The sequence below is a fragment of the Microtus ochrogaster genome, chromosome 1 (assembly GCF_000317375.1).
Source record: "Microtus ochrogaster isolate Prairie Vole_2 chromosome 1, MicOch1.0, whole genome shotgun sequence".
Classification (NCBI taxonomy): Eukaryota; Metazoa; Chordata; class Mammalia; order Rodentia; family Cricetidae; genus Microtus; species Microtus ochrogaster.
In genome coordinates this window covers 82,391,597-82,404,029 of record NC_022009.1, presented here as the reverse complement: position 1 = coordinate 82,404,029, position 12,433 = coordinate 82,391,597, and the positions used below count along the sequence as shown (strand labels likewise).

General features: G+C 41.4%; 1 protein-coding gene across 1 annotated transcript in view; it reads right to left on the bottom strand.

The window, feature by feature from the left end:
* Positions 1-12,433, bottom strand: part of Prkar2b (protein kinase cAMP-dependent type II regulatory subunit beta) — a 98,622-nt gene that overhangs the window by 39,189 nt on the left and 47,000 nt on the right. Inside the window, exon 3 of the mRNA XM_005343871.3 lies at positions 3,880-3,932. Within this exon, the coding sequence (XP_005343928.1) occupies positions 3,880-3,932 (53 nt within the window). The remainder of the gene's footprint in view (positions 1-3,879; positions 3,933-12,433) is intronic.

The window sequence follows — 12,433 nt, the reverse complement described above, 5'->3', positions numbered from 1 at the left end:
CACACGCACACGCACACGCACACACACACACACACACACACACACACACACACACACACACACACACACACACACTCCATTGACTTCTCCGTCATCTAACAGTTCCTGAGCTGCAGAGCTGGGATTCATCCCTGACAAGCTGGTTAAGAGAACGCACTCACACCCCAGAACAAACCCACCCCTGCAAGCACATCTGCAGAGAATGGTCTCAGAGCTAAGAATGGCTTTACCTTTGTGTTCTCTCTCCCTCCCTGTCTCTTTCTCTCTTTCTCCCCTCCCACACATGACCCCTGCACGCACGCGCGCGCACACACACACACACACACACACACACACACACACACAGAGGCGCACATGCACACATGGAAAGGAGAGGAAATTCAAGTGTCCTCAGAACACAGACATCTGTGCACTGCCTGTGCTGATTCTGAGCCACAGCAGTAGGGCGGAGTAGCGTTAAGAGCGCTTCCGACTCCCAAACACTAAATATTCATGTTCAGAAATAGTGAGATTTCAGTTAAAATATAATCCCCATATAAAGTGTTTGCCAATTCCTGCTCTGAACTTCTGCTGCCTTTCAAGGAAAAGAATCAGAAAAGCAACTAATAGGCTTTACTTAGATGTAGGAGCTGATGCAGAGGTCATGGAAGGGGGCTGTTTACTGGCTTGCTGCCCAGGGCTTACTCAGCCTGCTTTCTTACAGAACTCAAGACCACCAGCCCCGAGGTGTGATTCAGTGAGCTAAGCCGTCCCACATGAATGCCCAAAGATCAATCTAGTGGGGGCATTTTCTCAATTAGAATTACCTCTTCTAAAACTGGCTCTAGCTTATGTTAAAATGACAGCCACCTCACTAGCCAGCACACACACCTTCCATAAGAAAATGCCTGCCATTCACTAAGAGAAACAATTAATAAATGGGACCTCCTGATGCCGAAAAGCTTCTGTAAAGCAAAGGATACGGTCAACAAGACAAAATGGCAGCCTACAGAATGGGAAAAGATCTTCACCAACCCCACATTGGACAAAGGGCTGAGCTCCAAAATATACAAAGAACTGAAGAAATAGGTCACCAAAAAAACAAATAATTCAATTAAAAAATGGGCTGCAGACCTAAACAGAGAACTCTCAACTGAAGAATCTAAAATGACTGAAAGACACTTAAGGAAATGTTCAACATCCTTAGCCATCAGAGAAATGCGAAGCAAAACAATTCTGAGATTCCATCTTATAACTGTAAGAACGGCTAAGATCAAAAACACTGATGACAACTTATGCTGGAGAGGTTGTGGGGTAAAGGGAACACTCCTGCATTGCTGGTGGGAGTGCAAACTGGTACAACCCCTTTGGATGTCAGTGTGGCGATTTCTCAGAAAATTAGGAAACAACCTTCCTCAAGACCCAGCAATACCACTTTGGGTGTGTACCCAAAGGATGCTCAATTATAGCACAGGGACATGCTCAGTTATGTTCATAGAAGAATTATTTGTCATAGCAAGAACCTGGAAACAACCGAAATGCCCCTCGACTGAGGAATAGATAAAAAAAGATGTGGTACATTTACACAGTGGAAAAAAATGACACCTTGAAATTTGTGGGCAAATGGATGGATCTATAAACATCATCATTCTGAATGAGGTAACGCAGACCCAGAAGGACAAATATAATATGTACTCCCTCATAAGTGGCTTTTAGACATAAAGTGAAGAAAAACCAGCCTACAATACACAATCCCAGAGACCCTAGACAACAAAGAGGACCCTAAGAGAGACATGCATGCATCTAATCTACAAGGGAAGTAGAAAAAGACAAGATCTCCTGAGTAAACTGGGAGCATGGGGACCATGGAAGAGGGTAGAGGGGAGGGGGAAGGGAGTGGAGAAAATTATATAGCTCAATAAAAACAATTTGAAGGAAAAAAGAATATGTCTGCCCTTATTTATACAACTGATCTCTGGGTCTTGATTTCCTGGTTCTGCCCCAAGTGGCCAGTACTGGGTTTATTAGAAGCTCCCGGGAAACCGGATCTTGAACTGAAAGCCAGCAATAGGGAGAGTGTGGCGGGTAAGTCACCCCTCAACATCTGCCATTTGCTGCTGAAGAACCCAAGAGCAGCAGTTCTCAACCCTCCTAACACTGTGACCCTTCAACAGAGTCCCTCGTGTTGTGGTGACCCCCAACCATAAAATTATTTTCATTACCACTTCATAGCAATAATTTTGATACTGTTATGAATCATAATGCAAATATCTTAAATGCAGGATATCTGATATGTGACCCCCAAAGTGGTCAACACCCACAGTCTGGGAACCACTGCTCCTGCCTCAGTCTACGTGTGATCTCTGAACTCTTTCTGAAACCGGTCATACATCAACACATGTATCCAATGAGTTCTCACTGGTGTTTTTTATGTTTAATTCCATTTGCTTGGCTGTTAAGCAAATATTACCTAGAATAAAAATGAATGAACAAAACATTTTACTTAACTAACTCACAGATTCAATGGTATCTAAAATTCCTCCCAAGGTCTGAATAGAGTCAATGAGATACAATAAGATACTGAATGTTACTTTCAAACTATGTTCCTTAGTTTCAGATTTTTTTGTTTTTGATTTTTCAAAACAGGGTTTCTCTGTGTATCCCTGGCTGTTCTGGAGCACACTCCGTAGACCAGGCTGGCTTTGATCTCACAGAGATCCTCCTGCCTCTGCTTCCCAAATGCTAGGATTAAAGGTGTCCGCCGCCCGGCTTAGCTTTAGATTTTTAAAACAAGTTTAAGCTACCTCAAAATATCTTGATTACTAAATTTTAGCACATACAGTTAACCACAAACATAGGATTGTGTGTAATCTCCAACTGTCACCATTGCTTTCTGCTGGATGTACAGATGAAGCGTGTGATAGGCAGGGAAGGTTTCTAGCACACACACAGAGCAATAACAGCATGTTCCAGATTAGCAACAGAAGAATCTGACTGCATATGTATATTTGTTTATACCAAGGGTACACATATACTTCAGGAGCTCAACAGTCTAAAAACTCTGGACCCGCTGTCTGCTTTTCTGCATTTTTTAGAGCTATAGATAGAGGTTTAAAAAAAACACTTTTTAAGGCTGAAGATGCAAAAGAGATTTTTCCAAAGTATGTACAAAGAAAGAAAGGAGGGGAGAGAGGGAGGAAAAGGAGGGAGGGAGAGGAGGGAGGGAGGGAGAGGAGGGAGGGAGGGAGAGGAGGGAAGGAGGGAGGGGAGGGAGGAAAGTTACTACTTTTCTTCATGTTCAGGCACAGTAATTTCCTATTTAGTTTCCTTCTTACTGGATCACTAATGGGAGACGTAAGCTAAGGGCACTGCTTGAAAGCTGTATCAAAGCACACAAGGCAAATGCTACGGAATCGTCAGGGCCTCCAAGAGCCAGTCTGCGCAAGGCCTGGTGTGTGCTGTGCTGGCATCTTCCTTGTGATTCTACTGAGGCTTGTCTGCCTCCGAGGAACCTTCTGTTAGCAACTGACAGGAGCAGAAGGTCTTTACCAGTATCTCCCTATAGTAGGAACACCTTTTATAAATAACTATGGCTATAAGAAAAATAAATAGCTCAAAACATTTTTCATCATCAGGACGCCTTTAGTGAAAGGACTGTACCATAACTTCAGTGAGCACTCACATTCCTGCCTTGTTTTATCCAAGAGAGACTATGTGCAGTGTGTGTGTGTGGGGGGGGGATAAAAATACTTCTGTAGAATTTAAAGTAGAAGTAGACTCTCGAGATAAGGTAAGGAAAAGAAATAAGTAATTTCATTGTCTGTCCTGAAAGTCTGCGTGCCCATTATTATTTTCCTTACATAATGCATTTGACATCACCTAATCCAGTCAACTACGTACCCTGGACTCTGCATCATCCTCTTCTTCGTCAGGATTATAAGCTTCTGCACAAACTGCAAATAAAAAGGGGACATTTTAAACATTTGTTCTTCAAATACATGCAGTAAATAGCTTTACAATTTAATAATCAGTGAACTTCAGACACAGGACCCAGAAGCCCTGAGCTGGTACTGATTTGAAAGCCTCCTCCCTGAGGACTAGAGTCCATGGTACCAGAAGACGCCAGGCAAGCTTCCAGAGAAGAGAAGCAACCAACAGTAAACCTACGCAGATATGACAACTCACGAATCATAGCCACCACCAGCATGGCAGGATAACCCCAAGAGTGCAGCAGTGACAGGCATTCCTTGGCAGTAACCAACAGTTGTCTAATTGGACTTACAACCTGTCAACAGGAAGGAAACCATACACGGTTCTGGAAACCTAGTCAAAGAACTAATGAAGTCATGGATCTTGCAGAAGAACTACAGCTACCATTTTACTAAGCCAGCAGAATTCCTAACTATATTCTAAATATTTGTTCTTATACCCACAGACAAGCGTAGTCTTCACTCTTCATCAAGGAAAATTCTCTTTGCAACAGACAGAGATAATTACAGATAACCACAACCAATCAAAACACAGAGTTGTGGAGCCCAGTCACAATGGATACGTCTACAAAAGACTCCCACACCCAAGGCTCAGGGAACGTTATGGAGAGATGGTAAAAGCCAGAGGATCAGGAAGCTTGCTGTGAGAAGCTACACCTACATGACCACCTAAGCATGAGGTGAACAGGCATGACACCTACAGACGCACTAACGTGGACAGGGAAGCCCAGGGTTCTCAACTCTACACAAAGAACTACAGGCCACTAAAGAATGCAGAAAGGGAGAAAAAGTTTCCCCCAGCATGCTAACTGGTTATCCACATTCAAGTGGTCAAAACATATGTACAAATACCATTATACAAACTGAGCAGGTCGTATATTTAGGAATATATGTGTGCATGTGCACAATGCATGTTAATAAGTTAATGAAAAAAGAGGCTATGTATTTGAAAGAGAGCAAAGAAGAGAATGTGGAACATTTGGAGAGAGAAAAAGGGAGGGGTAAATGGTATAACTATATTATAATCTCAAAAAAAATAATTTTTTAAATTAGTGATCATAAAGAGTACCATGATGGTTAGAAAATCCATTAATTATGAGTAAGAAATTCACCCCTAAAATTGATTACATTTAATTTATAAGGAATTTTATAATATAAAGCCATATTTACAGCACTGGTGATTGCTTTCTGCTTATTCCTATTTTAAACTTAACCCTTTTACCTTCATTTCCAAAGCAAAAAATGTTTATGACCTAAGATTATCAAAGAGAACATGAACAGTAAAAACATATAAGCTTGCTATGAAATGATCAATTTAATCATAGTTACGAGAAACTTTCATGAATTATTCATAAGCCGCTTTCTCAGGAACAAACGTTGCTAATACTGGGGATATCTGCTACTGGTATTTGTCAGAGTTGGATTTATATTGCATATGCAGCCTGAAAACCTGCTTTCTTTCCCCTTAACACTGAAGAGTGTGTCACCAGAAACAGTAAATATTGTTAAGGACAAATTATGTTGCTTTGCTATAATTAGCTCCATTCCTAATACTGAGCATTTAACTGGCTTCTATTACAATATTTTTGCAATATTGTACTTCTTCACCATAAATACATGTAGACATTTTAGATTATTCCAAATGTTTTTCTGGGAGCCTAAAAGGCATGACAAATCTTAAGGCATATTTATTACAAAAGTCTGCACCCATCCATTGTTCTACAAAGAATATAAAAAGACTCTCTGGCTACATAAGAGAGCTGGGTGCCCGTACTTAAAATCTTTGCCAATTTAAAAGAAAGGATTTAAATATTTAAACTATTAAATGTGAACAACTCCCAAATACTGACTATGTATATCTTCTTTGTTCTCATTTATGGGAATATGCTATTTCCTTTTTGACTAAAGTTAGTTTCTTTCTTTTTTTTTTTTTTTTTGGACAAGGCCTCCCTACGTAGCCCTGGCTGTCCTAGAACCCACTATATGGACCAGGATGACCTCAAACACAGAGATCCACCTGCCTCTGCCCCCCACATGCTGGTATTAAAGGTGTGAGCCACCACACATGGACACAGTCAGTTCTCAAAACATTGCTTCACTCTTAGACTGCTCAAAATAATTTAAATCAACTTGCTAATGTTTGTTCCAAAATTTCACAGATTATGCATGTTTGTTTATGTTTACCATAGTAACATGTTTAATGACTTAACCCTAACACTAAACATCACAAGAATCCCCACTTTAATAGCTTGACACCATCTTCTCATTTGCAAACCTAAAGATTTCTTACTTTTCTTTCATTTTTATAAAAGTGGGGTTTTTAAAATTTTTGACTTGAGTCTATATAGAGAGTTTATCTTGGCTAAGATACAGGAACTGAAAGAACAAAACAATAATAATAGTAATAGTAATAAATAAGGATCACAAATGCCTTCCCAGGGGTCTCAGGATGGCATCAAGAATAATATCTATCTTCCGTAGCACCTTTGTCATCATTATTATAAAACCCAACGTAATTTCCCATCCTGCAGGCCCTGCTCTATGCAGCCACAGCAGTAGATCCTCCAAGTGTGAGTGGCTAGGGGAGCCCACATAGTGGGCTTGGGTCAGGGATGCTGTTAAGGAGCCTACAGTACACAGTGATTCCCCTGCAATTAACCATCTCCAAACACAGCATTACCTGGTTTCAAATGCTAATAGTACTGAGGCTCAGAACCCCTGTCCTAGAGGGTACTTTCTTATACAATCTCAGAATCCTACAGCAGACAACGACTTCACAGATGGAAGACCAGCGTGTGGAAAAATCAGGGTCACACATCCTAGTAAATGGCATGGCCAGTATTTGATCCTAGGACTGTCTATCTTGACTCTGGAACCCTTGCTGTCAACCACTGTTGTATACCTAAAGAGCGGGGCAGATCTGCCAGCACAATGCCTAGATTTCATTTTGTATCTCGGAAATCCCAGCAGAAACCGTTTCTTGGGAGCAAGCTCGTATTTAAAGACCTCCAATGATACATAAAACCAGAATGTCAATTTGGTAAGTAACTTCCTGGATGAAGTATGAAGTCAGCATGACCAGTCAGTCCTCTCCCTGCAGAAAAACACAGAAGCAGCCAAACCATAATTAAGATGTTGCTTGGTGATGAGGAAATGGGAAGTTAAGAATTTGTCAAATAAAAGTCTAATGCTATTAGGCTGGATAACACACGCACACACACACACACACACACACACACACACATACACACACACACACACAATGGATCATCGGGCTAATGTAGCTTCCACACTTTATTTGCATTGGCTACAACTTTCCGCTGGGCATGAAAACCTTCTCTAGGTGAGGCTCTGTAACTTTCCTTCTCATGAGTGACAGCCAGCTAGGGAATAGGATAGCTATATCATTTGCATAGCTCAAAAAGGAAAGCACGGGCCACTGTTCAAACTTTTTGACTTTCCAGAGGGAGACAAGGGGGAAATTAATCCTCGTGAGCATGAGGACTACGAAGGTATGACAAGCTCACATGCTCAACACACTCAACAGGAAACGAAACGGCTAACAATGACTTGTGACCTATGTTCCTGAACTCATTGGTGCTATCTGAAGGTTCAGTTCACAAAAGGCACCCTGGTCCTCTATTTTCTAACCTGCTGGTGGTCACTATCCCCTAAATAAAACAACTTGGAATTAAAAAAAAATCTGTTATTTTCCAAGCAGCTTACCAACTGTCTCAATGTCACTTATTGGTAACCTTCTAACCTGAGTATCTACTCTGTCATACAAGGAGTGTTTGTGTTGGCCTCTTGGCTTCTTCAAAGTATTCATTTTGCTATTATTGTAAGGACCGATTCTTGGCACTGCTGTGGTGGTTTCAGCGGACTAGAATTTACCTCCTATACCCAAACGACTATACCCAAACGACGCTTGTAGCTGTGAAAAGTTGCTGTGGTGGGCCTTACAGAGCTATCCCAACTGTTTCCTTTAATTAGAACCCAGCTTGTTTATCTTGGTTCTCCCCAGCACCAACTTAAAAGCCAGATCAAGAGTCATGGGTTGGGGATAAGGAGCCCTTGAAGTCCTGAGTTTACTCTTGACCACGACCAGCCCTCACACACACAGAAATGGGGGGATCTTGACCTTTCACCCACACAGAGCTAATTCAGGTGTGTTCATCTCCGTGAGAACCCTTTGTGCTCCTCCAAGAGTGTGGGAGGAGTCACTGTCATCACTTAACAAACGATGTTCTTCCAGACGTGGTACACTCTGATGTCTGTCCCCCCATGGGGACTGGCTAGGTATTCTCATTCCGTAGCGGGGTCAGGAGCACACTGCCTGGCTTGATGTACGTGAGAGAGGCTGACAGGTGAACACCCTTCCCTGGGCTTTAAGAACGGAGTTCCCAGTAGCATACCAGCGCTACAGACTCTCTCCGAATGCAGGAGTGAAAAGCTGATTCAGGTTATTTGCTCAAGAGTCAGAGGCACAGAGAATGAGTGACAATGAGGTCTTCTGTTTTTATTCACTAAAGGGCAGAGGTGAAAGAACTCGGTAAATATTTGTGTAAAACAGATGAATGTCAGACTCCATCCGGGTGTCTTGTCAAGACAGTCTTCATGTAACTGTGCTGCCTCCTATTCTACCAGGAATACAGCTGCCCTTTGTGGTCTCGATAATCTGAAACTCATCCTCGAACTGCATTTCTTATTAGCTCCTTGGAAACTACTCAGTAGAGAGAGACAGCCTTAAGATATATTTAAGTTCCGCTGTTCTGCCGCAATATGTGTATTTGGACAGTACGCTGGCTGTTGAGAATAGTCGAGGAATTTAAGCCGATTCCCACACTGCAGACAGAGTGTGTGCGCTCGTGTCGCCAGACAACTGTCACAGACTGCAGAGCAGACCCAAGAGAAGATCTGCATCGACTTCCCATCCTGTCGAACTTGGCCTTCAGTCTTCCCCTGCGCTCTATTTATAGTGTGGTAGACAAAGGGTTATGCCAGCTCCGGAGTTCGTTGTTTTTTTCTAAAAGCAAGATCCCTCTTCTCTTCATTGGTTGTGTTTGAGGTTCGATACAGTCAGACAAGCTGATATTAGGCAAGAATAAAACCCACACTGGCATCGTGGTCTACAAAGAGTAAAGAACACTGTGAGCCACAGTGTGCTCAATGCTGATGCTGTATTGTACACCATATGCCCTTCATAAATATTCCCTGGAAGAATGACACGCAAACATGGCCTCCACACAAAGACTTCGTGGTTCAGAGACCTTTAAATGTAGAAAAGAACTGTCGTCTATACAATATACAAAGGTTAAATTTTTTTGTGTTATCAATGCGCCCATTTTTTGCATACTTATTTAAATAATAATTAGCTTAAAATAAAGTGCATATAAAAGCACAGGTGTATTAGACAACAGAGTTCTCACTCAAGATGGTTAAATGCCCTCCTACATGAGAAAAAAAACTTTAACTTTTAAAATTATCAGTGAAGGCAAGCATCTCACCAAAGAAAATGGTTCCCAGGGGCCAAAAAAAAAAAATTTCTTAAAAAAAAAAAATGAAAGTACAAAATATACACCAAATGCCTAACAGATGCATGGTATATCTACAGTGAAATCTCACTGATGCGGTGGAGGGGAGAACTGGGGAGGGGGATAAAGAGCCTGAGCTCACCAGTATGGAATGCACTCACTCCAGCTAAGGAAGGGGTGAAGTGACGCCAGGCTTGTCCTACCTTTGCACCCATCTTCTGCGCAAAGGAGCCGTTCTGGGGCTGCAGGCCAGAAGAATTTCCTCGCCATATGCTATTTTTTTTATTATTAAAGATAGAAGGTCAACTCTTTTTAAAGTCTGTGTCATAAAACCTCTATAGGAAAAACAAAACTTTATGTTAGAGCACATATGCCAGAGGGGAGAGATGGCTCAGAGGTTAAGAGCACCGGCTGCCCTTGCAGAGGTCCTGAGTTCAACTCCCAGCAACCACACAGTGGCTCACAGTCATCTATAATGGGATCTGATGCCCTCTTCTGGCATTCAGGTGTATAAACAGATAGACAGTACCATATACATAAAACAAATATTTTTTTAAAAAAGAGCACATATGCCTTTAGTAAATAAGTTTTTTTTAACAGTTATCTCCCTCATGTTAGGTTCCCAGTACTCATGATGGTTTACAACCATCTATAACTACAGTTCAGTGGACTCCAGTGCCCTCTTCTGACCTCCACAGGCACCAAGCACACAGACATAAATACAGGCGAAATACTAATACACAAAAAACAAAAGTAAATCTAAGAAAAGGTTTTAAAAATTAAATTGAGCCAGTTGTGGTGGCATATGCCAGTAGGATTTGTTGAAGGAGGCAGAGGCAGGAGGATCACGAGTTCAAAGCCAGCCTGGGTTACCCATTTTTTTTCTTTAAAAAAAAAAAATCTAACTGATAGGCAAGAAGAAATTTTCAAAGAATTATGATCGTTCAGTTTAAATATCAATTGATAATTTTTCAAATCTGTCAGAAGGATTCTATTGTTCAGATAATATAATTATCTCTTGAAATTTATTCTGATTAAAGGCAGTGGTGGCACATGCCTTTATCCCAGTACTCAGGGAAGCAGAGGCAGGCGGATCTCTGTGAGTTCGAGGCCAGCCTGGTCTACAAGAGCGAGTTCCAGGACAGACAGAGATACCCAGAGAAACCCTGTCTTGAGAAACAAGCAAACAAATCTTCTTTTATATTAAAATAAACTAAATATAAACATTGGCCAATAGACTAATATAGTCTCATTTATCACGATGTAATTCTGCCCTTCAAATCACAGTTCTAGCACCACTTGAACATTTTCACTTATTACTCAGAAGTGCATTCCTGGACACTGCCGGTGTGTGAGACAAATGAGGTAGAGAGGCCACTGGGATTCTCCTAGTTCACTAGTATGTTTTCAGAACAAGCATCATTTGACCAGAGCATCCTAGGATGGGAAACTGGAATTTAACCCCGCAGGGAAGTCAGAAGGAGAGACACCAGCACTGGGGGGACCGTCCCGGCGACTCTCAGGGCAATCGGGAGTCTGGCAGGACTGCGCTCACCAAAGCGAGCAGGCACAGCGCTGATCAGCCCACACAGACTCTTTTTCTTCTTGCGTCAGCCTTGCCGAAAACTAGGGTTCTTAGGCCTGTACTGGCACACCCAACTCCATTTCCAGTTCTAAAAATGGAACTGAACAGCCTTTTAAAAAAATACTTATTTTCTGTGGATTGAAACTATACCAACTCATGGAAATTGCTTTAAAAAAAATAAGCTTGGTGAACACTTTTGTAGGTCATGGCATATTTCTATAAAGTCTAATTTTTAAATGGTTTCAAATAAAGCAATAATATATAATGGCACTGTCTTAGGGTTTCTATTGCTGTGAAGAGACACCATAACCACAGTAACTTTTATAAAGGAAAACATTTAGTTTGGGTGGCCTACAGTTTCATAGGTTTAGCCCATTATCATCATGGCAGGAAGCATGGCAGCATGCAGGCGGGCATGGTGCTAGAGAAAAAGCTGAGGGTTGTACATCTGAGTCCACAGGCAACAGGAAGTGAATTGTGACACTGGGCATACCTGAAGACGTGATACCTCAAATCCTGCCCCCACAGTGACACTCTTCCTCCAGCAAGGCCATACCTCCTAATAGGGCCACCCCCTTTGAGGACTATTTTCTTTCAAACCACCACAGACATACATCTTAATTTCTCCTTTGCTGGGAATTCTTCTTTTTATTAGCTGCCATTTTTCTCCAATCAAGATCTGGATCAATTTGTGAGATGACAAATTAAAAACAAGTTCTTATAAATTTTTTAATTAAGATAAAATGATATATGATAAGTAAAAAAAATTAAAATCCAGCTAGACGGTGGTGGCACATACTATTAATCCCAGCACTCAGGAGGCAGAGGCAGGTGGATCTCTGTGAGTTTGAGACAAACCTGGTCTACAGAGTGACCTCCAGGACAGGCTCCAAAGCTACAGAGAAACCCTGTCTTGAAAAAACAAAATATAAACAAACAAATAAATAAACAATGAAATAAATTCCAGACACAAACTACTAAACATGTAGGTCAAATAAATTAGAACACTTGTTAGAGTCTTCTGTTTATTAAATAAAAAAAAACAGTATTACAAAGAAAGCATTGTTTAGAATGGACTTTCTCAGTCCTGCTGGTGAGCGGTGGGAACAGACTGGGAGAAGTCAACTTAAAAGATTACACACATATACATATACACATAGCCATACTCACACACACACTCACACTCATAGACACACATACATACACATACACACACCACATGCACACACACTCACACACATACACACACTCACACACATACACACACACACACATGCATACATAAATACCACATGCACACACACTCACACACACACATACACACACTCACACACATACACACACAC